Source organism: Schistocerca serialis, chromosome 4 (assembly GCF_023864345.2).
Source record: "Schistocerca serialis cubense isolate TAMUIC-IGC-003099 chromosome 4, iqSchSeri2.2, whole genome shotgun sequence".
NCBI classification, from domain to species: Eukaryota; Metazoa; Arthropoda; class Insecta; order Orthoptera; family Acrididae; genus Schistocerca; species Schistocerca serialis.
In genome coordinates this window covers 652,373,241-652,397,179 of record NC_064641.1, presented here as the reverse complement: position 1 = coordinate 652,397,179, position 23,939 = coordinate 652,373,241, and the positions used below count along the sequence as shown (strand labels likewise).

The 23,939-nt window shown below is 43.7% G+C and overlaps 1 protein-coding gene across 1 annotated transcript in view; it reads right to left on the bottom strand.

Moving 5' to 3' along the window:
* Positions 1-23,939, bottom strand: part of LOC126474663 (potassium voltage-gated channel subfamily KQT member 1-like) — a 291,118-nt gene that overhangs the window by 44,078 nt on the left and 223,101 nt on the right. Inside the window, exons 5-7 of the mRNA XM_050102142.1 lie at positions 20,449-20,580; positions 20,260-20,370; positions 18,218-18,427 (exon numbers count right to left, since the gene is read on the bottom strand). Coding sequence (XP_049958099.1) covers positions 18,218-18,427; positions 20,260-20,370; positions 20,449-20,580 — 453 coding nt within the window. The remainder of the gene's footprint in view (positions 1-18,217; positions 18,428-20,259; positions 20,371-20,448; positions 20,581-23,939) is intronic.

The window sequence follows — 23,939 nt, the reverse complement described above, 5'->3', positions numbered from 1 at the left end:
AGGACATCACACACATCCATGCCCGAGGCAGGATTCGAACCTGCGACCGTAGCGGTCTCGCGGTTCCAGACTGCAGCGCCCAGAACCGCGCGGCCACTTCGGCCGGCGTTTATTCAACAAGTGTCTATGTTTGCTTCAGTGTAAATGTTCTTCTAAAGGTTCTGACTCTATTTCGGTATGATCAAATCGTAAATTTTCAAGACCAGCTCTTATTGGCTAAAATGTATCCTCATACGTCTGTTGAAGCATATGCTAAACAAAGATTTTCTATTAATATTTGAGACGTTATTGTTGTCGGTGATTGTTTGGAAGGACTTCATGTTTTTCCATCCAGGCACATCGGAAGAACCTACAATTCATTCTTACAGGAGATAGTAATAAATTGGGTCGAAAATGTGATTTTTAATTAATAATATTAATGTAATGTCTGACATTTTCATTGTATTTTCGCAGTTGCTTCACATCGATACGATGGATAGTTTAAGTGTAGTAAATGTTTTTGCAGAGCTGGTAAATACAAATGCAGCGCTCCTTTCCGCATATATTTTTTGTGGTTATGTTCACGAGCAGTGCAATTTTATTTAATGCTGGATTGCATTTATTCTCTTAGCTAAGAATTCTAAAGAGTCTCATGGTTCACCATGGTTTACGGCACTGTTAGCATCTACCGATAGCAAGCAGACGTCAGACTGTCACTGTTCGATTGTAAATTCGCTTATACATTAGTCTGTGTTGACGTGTTGTTAATTCCGCTTGAGTTTTCTGTAAGTACAAAATGCTAAGTGTAAGAAGGTTTGAACAAAGAGAGAAATTTTGGACTACGTGATTACTGTGTGTAGTGTGCGTAACTTTACAAATGGCAAGAAACAATATCATTCGTCTTCACGAAAAAAAGTACAAAGTTCTCATGTACGTGAGAAGTGTACCAGTGACTATTGGAATGCTGTGAATCAGGTTGGGAATGCTATATTAACCAGAACCTGCTATCTGAGCTAGAAGGTAAATTTCACTAAGTGAAAACAGTGTGATAGTGATGTTTCTTTGTTTGAAAATGTACTACACTGGAAGTGAATTGCGAACAGGTTAATAATAAAATGCGTGACATGTGGATCGTTAGCTCAAACTATGAAATAATGCGCAATGAAAAATAAACTGTTTGAAAATAACGGAAGTTAGTGTATAACCTTAGGTTCATTGGAAGAAATAATGTTTTGTCTGAAATGTTGGCTATCTCTCAGCCGCCAATGTGGTTACTTTTTACAACAGGATTATTGGTTTTGTTGTTACAAATGTTTGTAAATTTTCAGTTAAAAGAACTGCTGAAAAAACTGCGCCTGAAAGTATCTGTCGGCCTTTGGTGGCCGAGCGGTTCTAGGCGCTTCAGCCTGGAACCGCGCAACCACTACGGTCGCAGGTTCGAATCCTGCCTCGGGCATGGATGTGTGTGATGTCCTTAGGTTAGTTAGGTTTACGTAGTTCTAAGTTCTAGGGGGCTGATGACCTCAGAAGATAAGTCCCATAGTGTTGTTGTTGTTGTTGTGGTCTTCAGTCCTGAGACTGGATTGATGCAGCTCTCCATGCTACTCTATCCCGTGCAAGCTTTTTCATCTCCCAGTACCTACTGCAACCTACATCCTTCTGAATCTGCTTAGTGTATTCATCTCTTGGTCTCCCTCTACGATTTTTACCCTCCACGCTGCCCTCCAATACTAAATTGGTGATCCCTTGATGCCTCAGAACATGTCCTACCAACCGATCCCTTCTTCTGGTCAAGTTGTGCCACAAACTTCTCTTCTCCCCAATCCTATTCAATACTTCCTCATTAGTTATGTGATCTACCCATCTAATCTTCAGCATTCTTCTGGAGCACCGCATTTCGAAAGCTTGTATTCTCTTCTTGTCCAAACTATTTATCGTCCATGTTTCACTTCCATACATGGCTACACTCCATACGAATACTTTCAGAAACGACTTCCTGACACTTAAATCAATACTGGATGTTAACAAATTTCTCTTCTTCAGAAACGCTTTCCTTGCCATTGCTAGCCTACATTTTATATCCTCTCTACTTCGACCATCATCAGTTATTTTGCTCCCCAAATTGCAAAACTCCTTTACTACTTTAAGTGCCTCATTTCCTAATCTAATTTCCTCAGCATCACCCGACTTAATTAGACTACATTCCATTATCCTTGTTTTGCTTTTGATGATGTTCATCTTATATCCTCCTTTCAAGACACTGTCCATTCCATTCAACTGCTCTTCCAAGTCCTTTGCTGTCTCTGACAGAATTACAATGTCATCGGCGAACCTCAAAGTTTTTATTTCTTCTCCATGAATTTTAATACCTACTCCGAATTTTTCTTTTGTTTTCTTTACTGCTTGCTCAATATACAGATTGAACAACATCGGGGAGAGGCTACAACCCTGTCTTACTCCCTTCCCAACCACTGCTTCCCTTTCATGTCCCTCGACTCTTATAACTGCCATCTGTTTTCTGTACAAATTGTAAATAGCCTTTCGCTCCCTGTATTTTACCCCTGCCACCTTCAGAATTTGAAAGAGAGTATTCCAGTCAACATTGTCAAAAGCTTTCTCTAAGTCTACAAATGCTAGAAACGTAGGTTTGCCTTTCCTTAATCTTTCTTCTAAGATAAGTCGTAAGGTCAGTATTGCCTCACCTGTTCCAGTGTTTCTACGGAATCCAAACTGATCTTCCCCGAGGTTGGCTTCTACTAGTTTTTCCATTCATCTGTAAAGAATTCGTGTTAGTATTTTGCAGCTGTGACTTATTAAACTGATAGTTCGGTAATTTTCACATCTGTCAACACCTGCTTTCTTTGGGATTGGAATTATTATATTCTTCTTGAAGTCTGAGGATATTTCGCCTGTTTCATACATCTTGCTCACCAGATGGTAGAGTTTTGTCAGGACTGGCTCTCCCACGGCCGTCAGTAGTTCCAATGGAATATTGTCAACTCCGGGGGCCTTGTTTCGACTCAGGTCTTTCAGTGCTCTGTCAGACTCTTCACGCAGTATCATATCTCCCATTTCATCTTCATCTACATCCTCTTCCATTTCCATAATATTGTCCTCAAGTACATCGCCCTTGTATAGACTCTCTATATACTCCTTCCACCTTTCTGCTTTCCCTTCTTTGCTTAGAACTGGGTTTCCATCTGAGCTCTTCATATTCATACAAGTCGTTCTCTTATCACCAAAGGTCTCTTTAATTTTCCTGTAGGCGGTATCTATCTTACCCCTAGTGAGATAGGCCTCTACATCCTTACATTTGTCCTCTAGCCATCCCTGCTTAGCCATTTTGCACTTCCTGTCGATCTCATTTTTGAGACGTTTGTATTCCTTTTTGCCTGCTTCACTTACTGCATTTTTATATTTTCTCCTTTCATCAATTAAATTCAATATTTCTTCTGATACCCAAGGATTTCTGCTAGCCCTTGTCTTTTTACCTACTTGATCCTCTGCTGCCTTCACTACTTCATCCCTCCCATAGTGCTCAGAGCCATTTGAAACTTTTTGAAAGTACCGAGTGTGAATCAACAAATATTGTTCCTGTCTTTATGCCAATTACAAGAAGTGGAAATTGGGTCAAAGTTTTATTTAATTTACAATACATATGCAGACGTTGAGCTCATTTGTCGTTATGAAGGGTCCAAATGCGGAATGGAGGTGTCTTGTGTGTTGAGTGTTTTCTAACGTTCATTTGAGTCATGGGGTGTGCATTATATGCTGACTTCTAGGAGATGGCGATAACAGAGCATAGAACTGTTGCAGAAAACGTCTATGATTCCAGTAATTCTGTTAATAAGCAAGAATGTATAGGACATGTGTAGAAATAATGGGTTCTAGAATGAAAAAGCTATGAGAGAGAAAGCGGGAGAGAAACTGCAGGATGGCAAGGTGACAAACGCAATATCACCAACTCAGAGATAGATAAACTGCATAATTTTTATGGATTATTCGCAAGAAGAAACGTGTAACCCATAAATTATGAAAAAACTGTGGGAACCTAAGTTTTTGCAAACTGACAACAAACAAAAATCTTCAGCATCGTGAGTATATTCAATTTTTATATTGAGGTTTGTAACCACAGAAGCAACTATAGGGCATGTATTGCAGTACATCGATAAGAAATGTGGACTTTCTCTATCGGTGTACAGGGTGTGGTAGACAAGTAATGAGACTCAGTCTAGAAAAACAAATTTATTGATCCAATTTGTACAAAACGTTAATATTCTTCAAAGTACTCGCCTTGGGCGTCGACACAACGTTGCCAGCGCGTTTTCCAAGCTTCATAGGCCCCACTGTAGTCCGTTTGAGTTATCCCAGTTAGTGCCTTCGTGACAGCACGTTGGATGTTCGGAATATCGTCGAAACGATGACCCTTCAGGCATCTTTTGACCTTCGGAAATAGGAAGAAATCAGGAGGACTCAAGTCAGGGCTGTATGGTGGCTGTGGCAAAACTTCAACTCCAATTCGGGTCAAGTAGGAGGTCACGAGGAACGCTGTGTGCGCCGGAGCGTTGTGGTGGAGACGCCAGCGTTGAGCAAGGTCCTGTCGCTTCCGTTTGACGGCTCTGTGCAATCGCTGAAGGACTTCTTTGTAGAATTCGGCATTGACAGTCTTCCCCTGAGGGACAAACTCTTTGTGAATTAACCCCCGCTTGTCGAAAAACACAATCAGCATTGTCTTGATGCGAGACTTTGACATTTTTGCTTTCTTCGGCCGCGGGGATGCCGGTGTGTGCCACTCCGAGCTCTGGGCTTTCGTCTCCGGGTCGTACTGGAATGTCCACGATTCGTCGCCTGTTACTACGTTGTCTAAAAAGTGTGGATTATTTTCCAAATCATTCAACATCTCACGGCAAATGTCCACTCGTTGTTGCTTTTGTTCGGCGGTGAGCACTCGGGGAACCAATTTTGCGCAAACTTTCCTCATCATCAAATCTTGCGTAACAATTTGGTGAACCGTAAATTTATTCACGGAGACCTCATCGGCGATCATTTTGAGACTTAAACGACGGTCGGAGTCCAGGAGTTCTTTCACTTTGGCCACCGTTTCATCCACACGACTCGTTGAAGGGCGTCCAGATCGTTCTATGTCTTCAACGGATTCCCTCCCGTTTTTAAATTCATTAAACCACCGGAACACTTGAGCTCTTGATAGGGAGTCTTCTTTGTAGGCCTCCGTAATCATAGCAAAAGTTTCCGAAGCAGTTTTGCCCTAGCGAAACAAAATTTGGTTGCATACCGCTGTTCTATCGAGCGATCCATCTTCAGCGTTTTCACAAGTGTCACGGGCACACAAACAACGTAATACGCGAAGCTCGACCCTCACTGCACCAGAGCTCCGACGCGACTGCGAACCGGTTCTATTGTTAGCTCAGATCCCCCACCACGTGACGTACAGGTGGAGACCGCCCCGCGAGCGACTGGGGCGCCGCGCGGCGGCCAGTCTCATTACTTATCTACCACACCCTGTATGGTCCAGCAATATTAAAATCCAGCAAAGGATACAATGATTCTTTATGTAAGTCTCTATGAAGGGATATACAATAAGTAGTAAAAATTACATGAGTATCTCTATTTGTAGCTGTAGAAAGTGTACTGTATGGACGCCTAAACGTGGCAGTATTAGATGGGGGTGTCTTATTTTAAACCGTGGTTGCATAAGATACCAATGGAGGCTGGGCCTGTACTACCTCGTTTACACCCTGCCAATATCAGCAAGCAAAGCGGTAGCCACTACCAAAACTTGTAGGTCCATCAAGTTAGAGTGCAACTCCCGTTATCTTAAAAAGACTCGGTAATCCCTTTCAACGTACAGGGGAAAGGCGAAATATTGTGAACAGTGGTAGTAATGGGATAGTTGTGTTTCATGGTCAACAATGCAGATAAGGCACGTGTCACGATGGACTGTGCGTGTTCAGTACGAACTAGGCAACTGTGCAGGTTGTTTACGAGTAATGCACACTTCGCATTTGCATTCAGAGGCCGAGGTCGACGTGTAGTGAAAGACTTAACAGAGTTCCAGAGAGGGCAGATAATGGGGCCCGATTAACTGGAGCATCGATAACCAAGACAGTCAACTTATTGAATGTTTCAAGAGCAACTGTTTCAATATTCATGACAGCATACACAAAACATGGAAAGACATCAACGTGTAAAAATAATAATGAGCGCAAATCAGAACTAAATGACACGAATTGTGTCAAAACAGCCGGTGGAAGTGGCCGAGCACTTCTAGGCGCTACAGTCTGGAACCGCGCGACCGCTATGGTCGCAGGTTCGAATCCTGCCTCGGTTATGGATGTGTGTGATGTCCTTAGGTTAGTTAGGTTTAAGTAGTTCTAAGTTCTAGGGGACTGATGACCTCAGAAGTTAAGCCCCATAGTGCTCAGAGCCATTTGAACCATTTTTTGTCAAAACAACACAAAACTACGACAGCTAAAGTGACTGCAGAGCTCAATAGCTATCTTCGAGATCCGTATCTATCGACACTGTCTGCTAAGAAGCCCATAAAGCGAATGTTTATGGACGAGCTGCTATACTGAAACTATTAGTGACGACAAACAACACAAAGAAGAGTAAAACATGGTGTCAAGAGCATAAATTCTGGACGGCTGATCAGTGGGAACACGCCATATGGTCCGAAGAGTCATGGTTTTCGTTATCTCCAACATCGGGCCGGGTTTACATCTGAAGAACGCCAAAGGAAGCCTGCAATCCTGAGTGCTTGATTCCAACGGTTAAACACGGAGGTGGAAGAGTGTTGGTGTGGGCAGCCATATCATGGTATTCCGATGGTCTCATCATTATCCTCAAAGGCTGTATTATAACCAGCGATTATGTGAACATTTTAGGTGATCAGGTGCATTCCATTATTCAAATGTTTTTCCCCAACAATGATGCCATGTTTCAGGACGATAATGCACCCGTTCACACAGCCAGGAAAGTACAATCGTGGTATGAGGAGCATGCAGCTGAACGGCAGCGTCTTCCCTGGCCAGCAAAGTCCCCTGACTTGAACATTAGCGAACCCTTGTGGGCGGTATTGGAGCTCAGACTCCAGAGCAGATTTCCGCCTACCTCGTCACTGCGGGAGTTACAAGAGATTCTGATCGAAGACTGGCGTAACATTCCACTGGAGACTATACAATCATTACATGCCAGTATTCCAAGAAGATTAGCAGCTGTATTGTGGGCAAATGGGCTTCAAACCCCTTATTAAGAAACCATTCCCAAGTAAGTACAGGTGTTCACATTATTTTGCCTAACCCCTGTACATCAGTCCTGCTTTCACACAAGCACAAATACACAGTTGAGGATGTGAGGCCTTTGAGAAGGAGACAAGGTTCGTTCAGTCGCACCACTCCTCTCCTCACGGCAGTGCAAATTCTCATTTGTTTGCACTCGCAGCCGACTGCTTCGTTCAGGTGTTCCCATGCTACCTGCATATGAATAATTTAATTATCGGCGACACAGGACTGAACCACCCTCTTAAAGAGCTTTCGCAAAGGACGACCTGCGCTGAGTCGAACCCTTTCGGTCCATTCAGTGCAGTGTGGCTAGTTAAGTGTGGACATTCCAGTACAGGATACTCTACAAGATCTGATGAAAGATGTGCATTTAACAGTGCGTCGAGAAATATGGTTTTTCACTTCGTTGTTAATGTTCGTCGGCTTCTAATAATTCCGTGTGATTAAAAAAAAACAGTTTTCACGTGTTTATTAGAGACAAACTATAAAAGATGGGAACATATTGCGCATGTCAAAGTTGTGACACAGCTGCGCTATTGTTTGTTTGTAGCAACACGTAGACCACACCACCGCAAGAAAATACATTTTGTGTATTGGCATTTGCGCGGAGTTAATCCAGCGTTCAAGTGAACGTGGATTCCACCGTCGAGTCAACAAGAAGCCGCCTCTGCACAAACAGATACACAATTCTTGGAATCTGGTTGCATATGCAAGAGGACGAGCACAAGTCGCCCACGCACGCCCACGAAATTGTCGAGAGTATCCGAGATGCAGTCACACTGAGCCCTCAGAAGGCCATAAGATGGGCAGGCAACTTCCTCAAACAACGGTGTGGCGTGTTCTGAAACTACGTCTGAATATAAAACCTTACAAGTTGCAGTCAATGCAGCAATTACGTCCCGGCGACCATAACAGAAGGTACGAACTTTGCTTTTCAGTTCTCCATAGTAAGGCAGAGGATACTTTTTTCGAACGACTCATTTTTTCGAACGAATGGACGTTTCCTCTATCGGGAAAAGTAAACTGCTGTAGTGATAGATCTTGGGGTCACGAAATCCTGGCGTCGTCGTCGAACATGAGAGAGAGACATCGAAACTAAATGTATTCTGTGCCATTTCTTTCCACAAAGTTTATGGACCCTTCTTTTTTGCGAAGGAAATTGTGAGAGGAATGTCATACCTGGAGATGCAGCGAAACTGGTTGTTTCCTCAGCTTCACGAAGATTCCAATGATTTCGTTTTTAAGCATGACGGCACCCCACATCACTTCCACCTTTTACCTTGTGCTGCGGCGTTGTCTTAACAATGCCGTCCTACAACTGTGGATTGGAAGAGTTGGAGAAAAACATCTTGTTCATTGCTTTTTGGTCTCCCAGGACCTATATTCCTATATTCAATTATTATTATTACAGAGATCGGCCTACAGTAGATCAGCTTCACACGACATTGCGTGAGGCCAAATATTTTGAAGGTATCTAATTGTCGTTGTAGAATTTTCGAACACGTATTATATTCGAGTATAATGACTTTTATGGAGACTAGAAATCGACTCTGTAGGAATCAGCGTGGGTTTCGAAAAAGACGATCGTGTGAAACCCAGCTCACGCTATTCGTCCACGAGAATCAGAGGGCCATAGACATGGGTTCCAATGTACGAGTAGATGCCGTGTTTCTTGACTTCCGCAAGGCGCTCGATACAGTTCCCCACAGTCAAAAATGGCTCTGAGCACTATGGGGCTTAACTTCTGAGGTCATCAGTCCCCTAGAACTTAGAACTACTTAAACCTAACTAACCTAAGGACATCACACACATCCATGCCCGAGGCTGGATTCGAACCTGCGACCGTAGTGGTCGCGCGGTTCCAGACTGTAGCGCCTAGAACCGCTTGGCCACTCCGGCCGGCTCCCCACAGTCGTTTAATGAACAAAGCAAGAGCATATGGACTGTCAGACAAATTGTGTGATTGGATTGAAGAGTTCCTAGATGACAGAACGCAGCGTGTCATTCTCAATCGAGAGAAATCTTCCGAAGTAAGAGTGATTTCAGGTGTGTCGCAGGGTAGTGTCGTAGGACCGTTGCTCTTCCCGATATACATAAATGTCCTTGAGGATAACATCGGAAGTTCACTGAGGCTTTTTGCGGATGATGCTGTAGCATATCGAGAGGTTGTAACAATGGAAAATTGTATTGAAATGCAGGAGGATATGCAACGAATTGACGCATGGTGCGGAGAATGGCAATTGAATCTCAATGTAGACAATTGTAATGTGCTGTGTATACATAGAAAGAAAGATCCTTTATGATTTATCTACAATATAGCAGGTCAGCAACTGGAAGCAGTTAATCACATAAATTATTTGCGAGTAGGCTTTGGGATTGATTTAAAATGGAATGATCATATAATGTTGATCGTCGGTAAAGCAGATGCCAGACTGAGATTCATTGGAAGAATCCTAAGGAAATGCAATCCGAAAACAAAGGAAGTAGGTTACAGTACACTTGTTCACCCACTGCTTGAATATTGCTCACCAGTGTGGGATCCGTACCAGATAGGGTTGATAGAAGAGATAGAGAAGATCCAACGGAGAGCAGCGCGTTTCGTTACGGGAACATTTAGTAATCGCGAAAGCGTTACGGAGATGATAGATAAACTCTAGTGGAAGACTCTGCAGGAGAGACGCTCAGTAGCTCGGTACGGGCTTTTGTTGAAGTTTCGAGAACATACTTTCACCGAGGAGTCAAGCAGTATATTGCTCCCTCCTACGTATATCTCGCGAAGAGACCATGAGGATAAAATCAGGGAGATTAGAGCCCACACAGAGGCATACCGACAATCTTTCTTTCCACGAACTATACGAGACTGGAATAGAAGGGAGAACCGATAGAGGTACTCAAAGTACCCTCGGCCACACACCGTCAGGTGGCTTGCGGAGTATGGATGTAGATGCAGTGTAGATGTAAAAGACAGAGTTTTTGTCCCTTCTACGGCAGCTACTCTTCAAGAGGTGAGAAATCGAACAGCTGAAGCTGTCAATTCACTCGTGTGTGGAATGAAATGGACTACCGTTTGGATGTTTCTCGAGCAACGCATCGTGCTCATGTAGAATGTATGGTATACTGTCAATTCGAACACAAAACCATGAACCTTCCACTAGCCAATGACATGCGCAATGTGTTTCTGTCTTCTTTCGAAAAGAATCGCACTGTAGATTCCGTGACGTACAGTAAGAGGTAGGCTAATTCCTTCGGCTCCATATTCTCTAGACCTACACTGATGGGCACCAAATGTCTATGCATGGCTCAGAAAATTGCTGTAAATTAAAGGCCAGTGTTTGCGGGCGCAGAGGTGCCGTCCGATAGCTTCACAGATGTGTTCCATCGGATTCAGATCAGGTGAAATGGTGGCCCAGATAAGAACACAAGTTCACTATCATGCTTCTCAAACCATTGCAGTACGACTCTGGCCTTGTGAAACGGACAATTATCCTGCTGGAAGATGTAATCACCGTCGGGAAAGATATCAGGCTTAAAGGAATGCAAATGGTCCGCAATAATATTCAGGTAGTCGACAGCTGTCACGATGTCTTCGATTACTACCACAGGTCCGATGGAAGCCCAGATAAGTGTCCCAGTGTGCTGTGAAATACTGGTGCTTTCACCAGGATTGTGCTCCGTCGTCAGATTTGCACAGATAACCTCCTCTCCCGCTTTACAGAACGGGAAAGCCTCAGATTTCCACGTTCTGTCAAGAGGCGAGGATATCCGATGTCTTGTCTGTTCGTTATTTCACCATCCTTCAATCCTTTACTGTAGGAATTCACAACAGAGCACGCGAACAGTCGACTAACCGCAGTTTCCGAGATGCTTGCTCACAGGCGCCGGGTCATAAATTTACGTCCTTTGTCAAAGTCCCTTATTGACCAATGGATTTCCTCATTTACAGCCTGTATCGTCGCTATAACGATACCCCTTTCATGTATGCTCCGCTTACGTACTTACGCTACCGCGTCACATGCACGCCACGCCACATTCAATCTCATTGTGGAGAGCTGTCACAATGATTTATCTGATTAGTTTATGCCCTCTCTAGACTTTAGTGGAGGCAGCTGGAAGGTCCCCGGTACAAGATGAAGAGAGTCTACGTGATTGTATTGTGGAAGGCAGCGAAATCATGCATGATACTCCAGGGGTACATCAGCACATCTGATTTTCAGTGCGAAAGCTGGTTGCTAACAGAGGGTATCCCGAACATTACATGTAAAGAAGAGTTTCATAAGGTCTGCTAGTACGTTTTGGTGCTACGTTCTTTCCATGATTCACATGCTATGAAGGGTTGTAATAAATGGGCTGTAACACTTGAACAAAGCTTCTAGTGCCATATCGAAGTTGTATGTGTCCAGTTGTGTTGTTTATATGTGAGGAATATGTTTTAAAAGTTTAGGCATACCGTTTTGTTACACCCTGCATCGTATAGTATTTAGAATGAAACCTCCTAGAGGTTATGATCAGACACATATTAGTAAGAAATTGCATGGCGGGGCTGTGCTACAGCGATTACTGAGAGAAAGTGGTCGCTTGAGAACTTCCAGTCTGGTCTAACGTACTAACGTATTTTTGTGTACTTATTATTTGCTAGCAGACAAACGAGGGAGAGCCCTCATCTCGTGGTCGTGCGGTAGCGTTCTCGCTTCCAACTCCCGGGTTCCCGGGTTCGATTCCCGGCCGGGTCAGGGATTTTATCTGCCTCGTGATGGCTGGGTGTTGTGTGCTGTCCTTAGGTTAGTTAGGTTTAAGTAGTTCTAAGTTCTAGGGGACTGATGACCATAGATGTTAAGTCCCATAGTGCTCAGAGCCATTTGAACCATTTTTGAAACGAGGGAGAGTGAGAGATACAAGCTCAACGACCACCATTACAAATATTTGTGTTTGTCATAGTAGTATGATAAGGAATAATGGGCACGACTGAGATATTACGGCAGGTGTAGGCACGCAGGAAAATGTTCGGAGCACACAAAGATAATGCTATTACTTGCCACTGATGAAAGTCAATTTATCCTCCTGCTGTTGTATTAGATTTAACTCTTTCGATTCTCTATCCCACTGCAAAAGGCCAAATGTTATTCAAACGTGTGATGCAACAGAAACATTACCAATGAACATTCAAATTTGGCGAAATCTCTGTATGGGTTTTTATTCTCTAATACAGTATACTGAAAATGAAAGCGCTGCCGTGATCCAGAACTGATTGATACAAGTTATGCATAAAATAAACTAAATGTGCTAAAGCGTTCTGAGAATGGATTGCGAAATTACACAGATATTCGTGAATAGGCCGGTGGTAGCTTTTTTGTATTTTAAATAATACTAAAAAAAATTATTATCCTTTTAGTGGTGTACGCGTGCAGTAACGATTAACAAGAAAAATGATAAAAAATAGCCTAAATATATCTAATTTTTGAAGTGTGTCAGCACTTCAACAGTTGCAGATAATGACCTATATACCAATGTGAATAGAGTTTTACGACAGTGTAACACATAATGACACTTACTTTTTACAAGTTTTTATTGAGAAGGGCACATCGAAAGTAAATTGTATATTTTAGTCTCATTTTTACGATTTAAGAATCAGAAGTTTTATGTTGTTACATAATTAACTGTAACCTCCAGTTCCACAAATCAGAAGACATGATATGTTTACACTAGACGCGCCACTCCTGGTCTGTTGAATCGTAATATGACGAATTCTCAGGCAATGTACTCAAATGTGTGGAAACTATACGCGTATGTAGTAGCTGGTTTGATTTCATAATTTAGTTTCTGGCTATGAAAGCGTCTGTGTGATCCGATGATGGAAAAATTTTATAAAATAATTTTGTTTACAAGACGGTCTCCTGTTTTCCCACAGGCAGAATGTTTAAGCTATACGCTATGAAATTATTTTTTAATTGCGGTTTTCTCTGATTCAACAGTTACATCGTATGTCACAAAAATTTTCTTCAGGGTAGTAATGTCGTTGAAACACCGAAAGTGCTGGATCTGCTATGACAATTTCAATGTTACTTGTCTTGCTTTTAGTAAAAGATTTTCACGCCCTGAGAAAAGAAGGAAGTCTGCCTATTCAGGCGAACGAGAGCGTGCATCAAAAAGTGAAACTAAAGCCAGAACTGTATCTACTGTGCAACAGCTGCAGATGAAGCTCCTGTTGATAGGCGCGACAATAGTTCGTCACAAGCAAAACACAGAGCATGCGTTTAAGAAAAAGCAGAAGCAGACTGCTGACATCTGAATAACCTCGCAACAAGCGTTTTTGCAGGGTGGCCCACGGGAAGCAGACTACAGGTGGAGTCGTAATAAAGTCTGGTGTAAGTGGTTTCTTCTTAAAGGTTTTTATATTCCATTGTTCTAAGGTCAAAAGTTTATCTTCCGGATTGGCGACTAGTAAGGTTCCTCTGGAGCAATGAACTCGGTGCGTCCTCCTGTACTCTGTGACTGTCTTCATACACCAACTTCACAGCCGTACGCGTCTTTAATGTGGACCGTACGCCACCAAAGGCGATGGCCATTGAACGTTTGATCAAACACATCGGTACGACTGGTACAGCGTTTGGTACGCCGTGTTCAGGGACCACTATATCCGTTAACACAGTCGAGAACAAAGAGATACTGCAGACTGACTAAAATTTAACATCAGTCTACGTCCCAAGTCCAGTGCTGACATGGCGTAATTCCCCTGAGTGTGATGCTGATTGAACAACAACGCCAGATTATGTCATTCGCTACTGACCAAAGATGAAACATGAAAATATTTTCATAGCACACTGTTGTTCATTAAAATCGAAAAACCATGAATGCGGAAAGTAGCGAATGCCACATTGACACGAAGTGTGCTTTGATATGAAATGATTAACATTTCAGCAAAACCGTATTAAGTAGGTGGTATTAACGTCATCTACAGGGGACGCAAAAAAACTATGGAAACACCAAAAGGCTGCGCGGAGTGGCCGCGCGGTCTGAGGCGTCACGTAACGGATTGAGCGGCCCCTCCCGCCGGAAGTTCGAGTCCTCCCTCGGGCAAGCGCGTGTGTGTTGTTCTTAACATAAGTTAGTTTCGTCCCTTAGGAATTCACACACATTTGAACATTCTGAAACACCAAAAACACAACACATTTTCTGCCAAATATGGTGCAGGAAAACGGTTAGCACTCAAAACAGCTCTCGGAATGCATAAATAAAGGTTCTTTGTGTGAGATCTGAGTTTCTCCTGGCGTATACAACGTTCAGATAACTTGCGGGAATGCAGCCGGGTGATGTCGTCCATAAACGCCGATATTTCGGCAAGTGCATAACCTGACATTTTCAATCCTAAACTGCAGCAAGTAAGCGCTGTGCAAGTTTTAAATTCGTTCCGACAACGCTTACGTGTTGCAGTTTTACCTTGAAAATGACAGGGTGTGCTCCTGCGTTTCAGTAAGTTGTGATATTTGAAACTTTCTCTGCGTACAGATTGATCCATAAAATTTCGGACGAAGTGCCGAATGTGTGCAGCTTGCTGCCACAATATTTCAGCGCAGAGTTTTCTCGCCATCTTCAGATGAATACCGACAGGAAATGCACTGAGCTAACGTATTTAAGACCCCGCCAAAACATGAATGGTGCGTCCAATTGGCCTTGGACATGCGCTCTTTGTCTGCAAGTCTATGCGTTGCGTCTCGAGCCCTCCGTGGTGAAAGCTGGCTTCATCGATATCAGATCGACTGTCTTCGCATGGCAAACGACACCGGCTACGCAGAGCACGAAGTTTTTCTATGACGGCATTCCATGCAGAATTTAACTGGAAACTGCCGTCTCGGTTAATAAGGGACTCAGACAGTCATATATCCACTGATTCATTGATGACGGAGTTCCATAAGTTTGACGTATGGGCCACAATTCTCGTTCGGTAATGTTTCATCAAGTGACCAGTGGAAATACAATGTTCGGCGACAGCGGACGTACTGGCTTGGAGGAGGCGAGTATGCCGCCGACGTTCTACGACGCGTTCCTGCACTGTGCCCGTCGTTTGTTCTACGCAAGATTTGACGCATTGGCACGGAATTCTGCAAATGCCTGCCTTTCGCAACTCTAAGTACTCTTTAACAGATTCCAAAAGCGCCCAGATTTTAGGAGAAGGACGAAAAACTGCTTGAACTTTACGTCTTCTTAATATTCTATTTTGGCCGAAATATTTCTAATAAATGGTAAGTAAGCAGACGCTTTTAAGGCCTCATCCTCTTATTTGTGTTGTCGTTTGTACGTCTGTAGCGCTCTCTGTACTTGTCGGGATGAGTGTCCCTTGTTCTGGAACACAGTTTGCAGGTGGTCCTGTTCCGTTTGCAGATTATCGACATCCGAGATTGTATGAGCTAAGTGTATTAAGGTCTTTAGAACGCTCATCGTTTGTGCCGGACGGTAGAAACTACTAACTTGCAGATACAGATCTTTATGAGTGGGCTTTCGAAAAACCGAATGTCCAAGTGTTCTATCACTCTTCCATAACACCAAGACGTTTAAAAACGGCAAGCGACCATCTTGCTCCATCTCCATTGTAAATTTTACGTTTTCATGTATGTACGGCGTTCAGGTATTGCAGATATTCTCGGAGACTGTCCAAGCCATGAGGCCAGACTACGTACCGCCAAAATACTAGTGGTTTTGAAATAGCTGAGGTGAGTGATGTAGTAGACACTTGCCTACAGTAGGTTTCTGTAAAGACGCCATGTATTTGACGAAATCATAGGTTCCAATATTGCTTACTGCAGGAAGTAAAGGCACACCTCTTTTGTGGACCTTGGGCAGTCCATACAGCCTAGGTGAAACTGAATCGTTTGATATCAGTCTCTTGATGACCCACTTTGGCAGAGAACTTTAGATAGAAGTTCTGCTGTTTTCCGCTTCACTCGATTGGTAGGATCCTTATCGATTTTGCGATAAGCTGAGTCATTCAATAACACACTGATGTTATTGATATAGCCCTCCCGTGACATGAGAACAGTAGCTTTACCTTTATCGGACTTGAGCTCTACCGTATCCACGTCTGCTCTAAGTTACGGAGGGCTGCTCTCTCCAGCACTCATGTCGGTCGTCTGCTGCCGTAGCCCACCAACGCCGAACTTCGTCGCACTCTCCTAACGGGTACGTCTGTCGCACGTCTCACATTGATTTCTGCTATTATTTCACAACGTGCTGCTGGTCTGCTAGCACTGACAACTTTACGCAAACGCCGCTGCTTTCGGTCGTTAAGTGAGCGCTGTCCGCCACTGTGTTTCTGTGCTCCTCGCCACACTCTTCACACTGTGGATATCGAAATATTGTATTCCCTAATGATTTCCGAAATGCACTGTGCCATGCGTTTAGCTGCAACTACACTATGTGATCAAAGGTATCCGTGACACCTGGCTGAAAATGAGTTACAAGTTCGTGGCGCCCTCCATCAGTAAAGCTGGAATTCAATATGGTGTTGGCCCACCCTTAACCTTGATGACAGCTTCCACTCCCGCAGGCATACGATCAATCAGGTGCTGGAAAGTTTCTTGGGGAATGGCAGTCCATTCTTCCCGGACTGCAGCACTGAGGAGAGGTATCGATGTCGGTCAGTGAGGCCTGGCACGAAGTCGTCCTTCCAAAACATGCCAAAGGTGTTCTATAGGATTCATGTCAGGACTCTGTGCAGGTCAGTCCATAACAGGTGTGTTACTGTCGTGCAACCACTCCACCACAGGCCGTGCATTATGGACAGGTGCTTGATCGTGTTGAAAGACGCAATCGCCATCCCCGAATTGCCATTCAACAGTGGGAAGCAAGAAGGTGCTTAAAACATCAGTGTAGGCCTGTGATGTGATAGTGCGATGCAAAGCAACAAAGGGTGCAAGACCCCTCCATGAAAAACACGACCACACTATAACACCACCGCCTTGGAATTTTGGCACATCACACGCTGGCAGATGACGTTCACCGGGCATTCGCCATCCCCCCACACCCTGCAATCGGATCGCCACATTGTGTACCGTGATTCGTCACTCCACACAACGTTTTTCCACTGTTCAATCGTCCAATGTTTACGCTTCTTACACCAAGCAAGGCGTCGTTTGGCATTTACCGGCGTGATGTGTGGCTTATGAGCAGCCGCTCGACCATGAAATCCAAGTTATCTCACCCCCCGCCTAACTGTCATAGTACTTACAGTGAATCCTGATGCAGTTTGTAATTCCTGTGTGATGGTCTGGATAGATGTCTGCCTGTTACACATTACGACCCACTTCAAGTGACGGCGGCCTCTGCCAGTCAACAGACGAGGTCGGTCTGTGCGCTTTTGTGCTGTACGTGTCCCCTCAAGTTCCCACTTCACTATCACATCGGAAACAGCGGACCTAGGGATGTTTAGGAGTGTGAAAAATCTCGCGTACAGACGTGTGACTCAAGTGACATCCAATCACGTGACCACGTTCGACGTCCGTGAGTTCCACGGAGCGCCCCATTCTGCTCTCTCACAATGTATAATGACTACTGAGGTTGCTGATATGGAGTACCGGGCAGTAGGTGGCAGTACAATGCACCTAATATGAAAACCGTACGCTTTTGGGGGTGTCCGGATACTTGTGGTCACAGAGTATACCATTCCAGCTTCAGAGTCTGGTAATTCCCCTCGTGCGGCCATAATCACGTCGGAAACCTTTTTACGTGAATGCACGTCGCTGTCCCATAAAATTTGTCACCTCAGTGCATAGTCAAGTCGTCACGGTTTTGTTGATCAAGGCTGCTCCAGCGTTTTCCTCTAGAGAGTTCTTGCGGAAAAGCAAATGAGCCTACTTATGCTCTTAAATCATGCCATGTACAGCGCGCTGGACAGAAAGCCATTTGCAAGCACTGAAAGCGGAGAGACGACTTTGGGCTGCGCCTACCTTTCCCAGCGGCGCGGACGAGCTCTGGCTGGGCTGGCCGGTGTCCTTGACGTAGATCTTCCAGGTGGCCTGGCTGTTGAACGACTTGTCGGCGGCGTAGCACCGCCACAGGCACTGGATGAGCATGGCGGCCGCCGGGATCTGCCGGTTGAAGTGCTTCTGCCGCTGCTTCTGCTGCACCTTGAGCGCGAACCCAGAGCCCAGGATGCCCTGTAGCGGAGATACGGCCCGGTCAGCGACATGCCGACAGCTTGTAGCTCTGGACATTGCTGGCTGACACACAACTACACGGAAATGAGATCTTAATTCCCAAATTACAGTGTTTTAACACTGAAGTGCCAAAGAAACAGGTGTAGGCATGCATATTCATATACAGAGATATGTAAACAGGCAGAATATGGCGCTGCGGTCGGCAACGCCTATATAAGACAACAAGTGTCTGGCGCAGTTGTTCAGTCGGTTACCGCCAATACAACGGCAGGTTATCAAGATTTAAGTGAGCTTGACAGTGGTGTTGTAGTTGCCGCACGAGCGATGGGACGCAGCATCTCCGAGGTAGCGATAAAGTGGGGATTTTCCCGTGCGACCATTTCCCGCGTGTACCGTGAATATCAGGAATCCGGTAAAACATCAAATCTTCGACATCGCTGCGACTGGAAAAAGAACCTGCAAGAACGGGACCAACGACGTCTGAAGAGAATCGTTCAACGTGACAGAAGTGCAGCCGTTCCGCAAATTGCTGCAGATTTCAATGCTGGGCCATCAACAAGTGTCAGTGTGCGAACCATTCAACGAAACATTATCGATATGGGCTTTCGGAGCCGAAGGCACAATCGTGTACCCTTGATGACTGCACGACACAAAGCTTTACTCCTCGCCTGGTCCCGTCAAAACCGACATTGGACTGTTGATGACTGGAAACACGTTGCCTGGTCGGACGAACTTCGTTTCAAATTGTATCAAGAGGATGGACGTGTACGAGTATGGAGACAACCTCATGAACCCTCGATGTCAGGAAGGTACTGTTAAAACTGATGGAGGCTCTGTAATGGTGTGGGGCGTGTGTTGTTGGAGTGGTACGGGACTCCTGATACGTCTAGATACGACTCTGTCTGGTCACCTGCAACCATTCATACCCATTGTGCATTCCGACAGACTTGGGCAATTCAAGCAGGACAGTGTGACACCCCACACGTCCAGAATTGCTACAGAGTGGCTCCAGGAACACTCTTCTAAATTTAAAGACTTCTGCTGGCAACCAAACTCCCAAGACATGAACATTACTGGGCATATCGGCATGCCTTGCAACGGGCTGTGCAGAAGAGATCTCCATCCCCTCGTACTCTTATGGGAAGCGCTGCAGGATTCGTGGTGTCAATTTCTCCTAGCACTATTTCAGACATTAGTCGAGTCCATTTCTGCGTGCTCATGGGGGCCGTACACGATATAGGCAGGCATACCAGTTTCTTTGGCTCTTCAGTGTATAAAGAGAACAAGCGCGATCCTATCACAGTACCCTGGGGCACTCCTGACTCGCCGCCGAGGATAACATACTAGGTTGTACTACTTAAGTCTTCGAGCCATCCACGTATCTGGAACAGTCTGCAGTAGGGCACTTTGTCAAACGCTTTCCGGAAATCTAGCAATATGGAATCAGCTTGTTGCCCTGCATCAATGTTTTGTAGATATCAAGTGAGAAAAGGGCAAGCTGAGTTTCGCACGAGGGATGCTTTATAAATCCGTGCTGATTTGTGGACAGAAGCTTTTCTGTCGTTAGAAAAATTACTATATTTGATCTTAGACTTAATAGCTTTTAGATGATGTTCCTAGTTCGTGGCAACCAGCGTGCATTGACTACTTTACATATTGAAGGTAAGAATTGGGTTTGGGGGGGCGGGGGGGGGGGGGGGGTCGCAGGATACAATTCATTAAGGATTTCACTGTTTGCCACTAACGTATTTGTTGATATATGGAAGTACAACTAAGGTTTAAGCCAGTCACTTAAAATACGTTCTGATTCTCCTCTGAATTAGTGTACTTACCGCTGGCAAGGCGAAAAAAGAAATAGCGAAGACACTGAAACACGAGGCGACGATCTTGCCCATCCAAGTCTTGGGCACGGTGTCTCCGTATCCGATGGTCGTGACAGTAATCTGCAGGCAACAATGTATTCGATCAGAAAGCTTTGCTCAGTACAGGCCGCACTTCGACAAACAGGTACAAAGACTTACCACACCCCACCACAGCGCGTCTGCGTAACTGCTGAAGTCTGTTTCATTTTCGGCGTCTTTCTCAGCCAGATACACAAAATAGCTGCTGAAGATGAGACCCAGGAAGCCGATGTAGAGCGTCGTGATCAGCTCCTAGAAGAGGACAGATTAATGTGGTGACTTGATAGAGCTGTCAGGAATTTGAAGAATTGCTTGTTTGCCATCATATGTACAAATTATTCTTTTCTTCTATTTTTAAGAATAAATTATACAGCTGATGGCAAACATTCAGCTCTTCAAATCTTAGGAACCAGATTCGTCAGACGCTATTGAGAGCAATGGAAGGGAGAGATTAGACGCTCTGGTGGATGTGGGGAGAGAGATGGCGGAGTTTTGAGAGCGGATGATCTGGACGTGTGTCCATCAGAGACAGTAAATTTGTAAGACTGGATGTCATGAACTGATATATATATATATATATATTATGACCGTTGACACTATTAAGGTAAATACATTGTTTGTTCTCTATCAAAATCTTTCATTTTCTAACTATGCCTATCAGTAGTTAGTGACTTCAGTAGTTAGAATCTTTTATTTAGCTGGCAGTATTGGCGCTCGCTGTATTGCAGTAGTTCGAGTAACGAAGATTTTTGTGAGGTAAGTGATTGATGAAAGGTATAGGTTATTGTTAGTCAGGGCCATTCTTTTGTAGGGATTATTAAAAGTCAGATTGCGTTTCGCTAAAAATATTGTGTGTCAGTTTAGTGATGATCAGAATAAGTAAAGAGAGAAATACCTGAGTACGTTCAGTTTTGCTCAGCTGTTTGAAAAGCAAATAATGTAAGAGGTTTATCAGCACAGTCATTCATAAATTTTTCGAAGGGGACGTTTCAATGTGTAAAGTACAATTTCGGCCACACTAGCTGAGGAATATAATATTCTCGTAGTCTCAGTCTGAAAATGACGCTAGCCTTATTTATAATACAATGACAAAAAAAAAAAAATCGCACCTCCAAGAAGAAGTTGTACGACACGAACGAAAGTTGGTAGACGTGATTCTACATCTGAAAAATGATATCTATTCAAACTTCGCGCCAGTCGCATAAGAGTGGATGCCACTATGAAGATGCAGACCAGATTTGCTTTAAATACATGCTCTAACGGTCGTGAGCGTTAGTTACCTTTAACACTGGACGTGGTGAGTTGATGTTAGTCAAGAATGCCTTGAAGGAGACATAGACTTCATTATCAACATCTCCCTCAGTTTGAACGAGGTCTTGCAATGGGTACGAGAAGCTGAACGCTCCTTCTGCGTTACTACAGATGGGCCTGGCAGCAATGTAGCCACTGTACGCTGGCAAGTAGTCACGAGAATGTACAGTCGCAAGACCACGGGATCCGGACAGTCAAGGTGCTCTACAGAGAGTGAAGGTCATCGCGTTCGACTAACTGTTCTGGCGTATCATATTGCATCTGCAGCAGAAACCTGCGCAGCAGTTACCACCACAGTGACACCACCATTTCCGACTTCAAGTGGTGCCAAGCGAAAGCCCATTGGAGAGCAGAGTGGAGGTCTGTTGTGTTTTCCGATGAAAGCTAGTTCTGCCTCGGTGCCAGTGTTGGCCGTGTGTTGGTTAGAAGGAAGCCAGCTGAAGGCCTGCAATCAACCTGTCTGCGTTCGAGACACACTGGACCTACACCTCGAGTTATGATCTGGGGTGCGAGTTGGTATGACAGCAGGAGCACCCTCTTGGTTATGCCACACATTCTGACTACAAATCTGTACGTCAGTCTGGTGATTCAACCTGTGTGTTACCATTCATGAACAGTGTTCCAGGCGGGGTTTTCCAGCACGATAACGCTCGCTGTTTTAATCCAACATGCTCTATGGAGTGTCGACAAGTTTCCTCGGCCTGCTCGATCACCAGGTCTGTCTCCAATTGAGCACACATGGGACATCAGCGGACGGCGACTCCAGCGTCATCGCAAAACAGCATTAACCGTACCTGTATTGACCAAGTGAACAGGCGTGGAACTTCATCCCACAAATTGACACACGGCACCTGTACTACACAATGCATCATGCGCGTTTGCATTCTTGCATTCAAATATTCTGGCCGTTACACCGGTTATTAATGTACCAGCATTTCACATTTACAATGCCTAATCTCACGCTTACATCAAATTCTGAACTTGCAATGTTAATCACATGAATGTATTACCTAGAAAAATGTATTGATTAATTTTTGGTGCTGCGATTTTTTTCGTCAGTGTATATGCCTATTACGTATTTCGGCTCAGGCAGAGAGTGGAATAGGGTAACTAGATTGTAGGGGTAGGCTGCAAGAACAAACAGTGTGCAAAGGCACCGAGTAAGCAACAGTTTACGTTGTACATGAATTTTTTGGTGATGCTTCAAGATTGAAATATAATGGGGATAGGGGACTAAAGTAACTTTCATCGAAGCTCATACATAATTATCAAAATACTGGCAATGGTAGGATGCTTAAACGAGAACACCGCAGTTAAAAGTGCAATGTGCAATGATGACTGCGTGAAAACAGATATTCAACTGAGTCACAAATATTCATGACAATAATAGTTCCTACTTTACAAAAGAAGATACTGTAAATTGTTAATATGTTGATGAAAAATTGAAAAGTTTAAAAAACAATCACTCGCGAACACATAAATACAAAAATCGAGCATTGTACCAAACCAATAAGAAAACACTGATTCTGAGCAGCAGAATGTATTGATTCACTCAAAATAGATTAAATGAAGAGAATACAGAAGAAAGAAAAAATCCTTTGAATCATTCTGGGATCGAAAACAACAAGAAAATTGGAAAATATGCTAAGCGGAAACACTTTAGGAAATTCGAGAAACCTTCAGATACTATGCGGGAAAAATTGCCAGTTTCTTTGGACACAAAAAAATAATGGAGGAAAGCAGAGTAACAAAATAAATATTCCGATACATTAAGAACAAAAATAAGTGGATCTATCAAACTCAAACAGATCAAGAAGAAATGAAGCTTTCTGAATAAGAAATTCAGAACAAAAATCTTCAAAACAAAAACGAAGAACTTTAGAAGCTTTTAAGAGACATAAAAAAAGCAAGTGCAGGAGGAATTTTATCGCTGCCCAAAGAAATAGTAAAGTGGGAAAAAATTGGAAAGAAAGACAAAAGAAACACCACTGAAATAAATCATTAGAATATTTGTACTTGGTACATAGTATGCTGCATTCGACACAAAATAAAGTTAATACACTACTTCTATGTAGTCTTAGATCTTTATTGGATACAATGAAATCATTACATGCAAATTTAAATTAACTAATGACGACTGGCAATAAAAAAATATATTGCTAATTTCATAATCATTTTTCCAAATATGTCCAAACTGAATCGAAAAGTTACATATGAATGGATCTGTTGGAACAGAGGCCTACTGTATATACTTTATAAGCCAAACGTACGCTAGGTCTACAAAATAACACACACAAAAT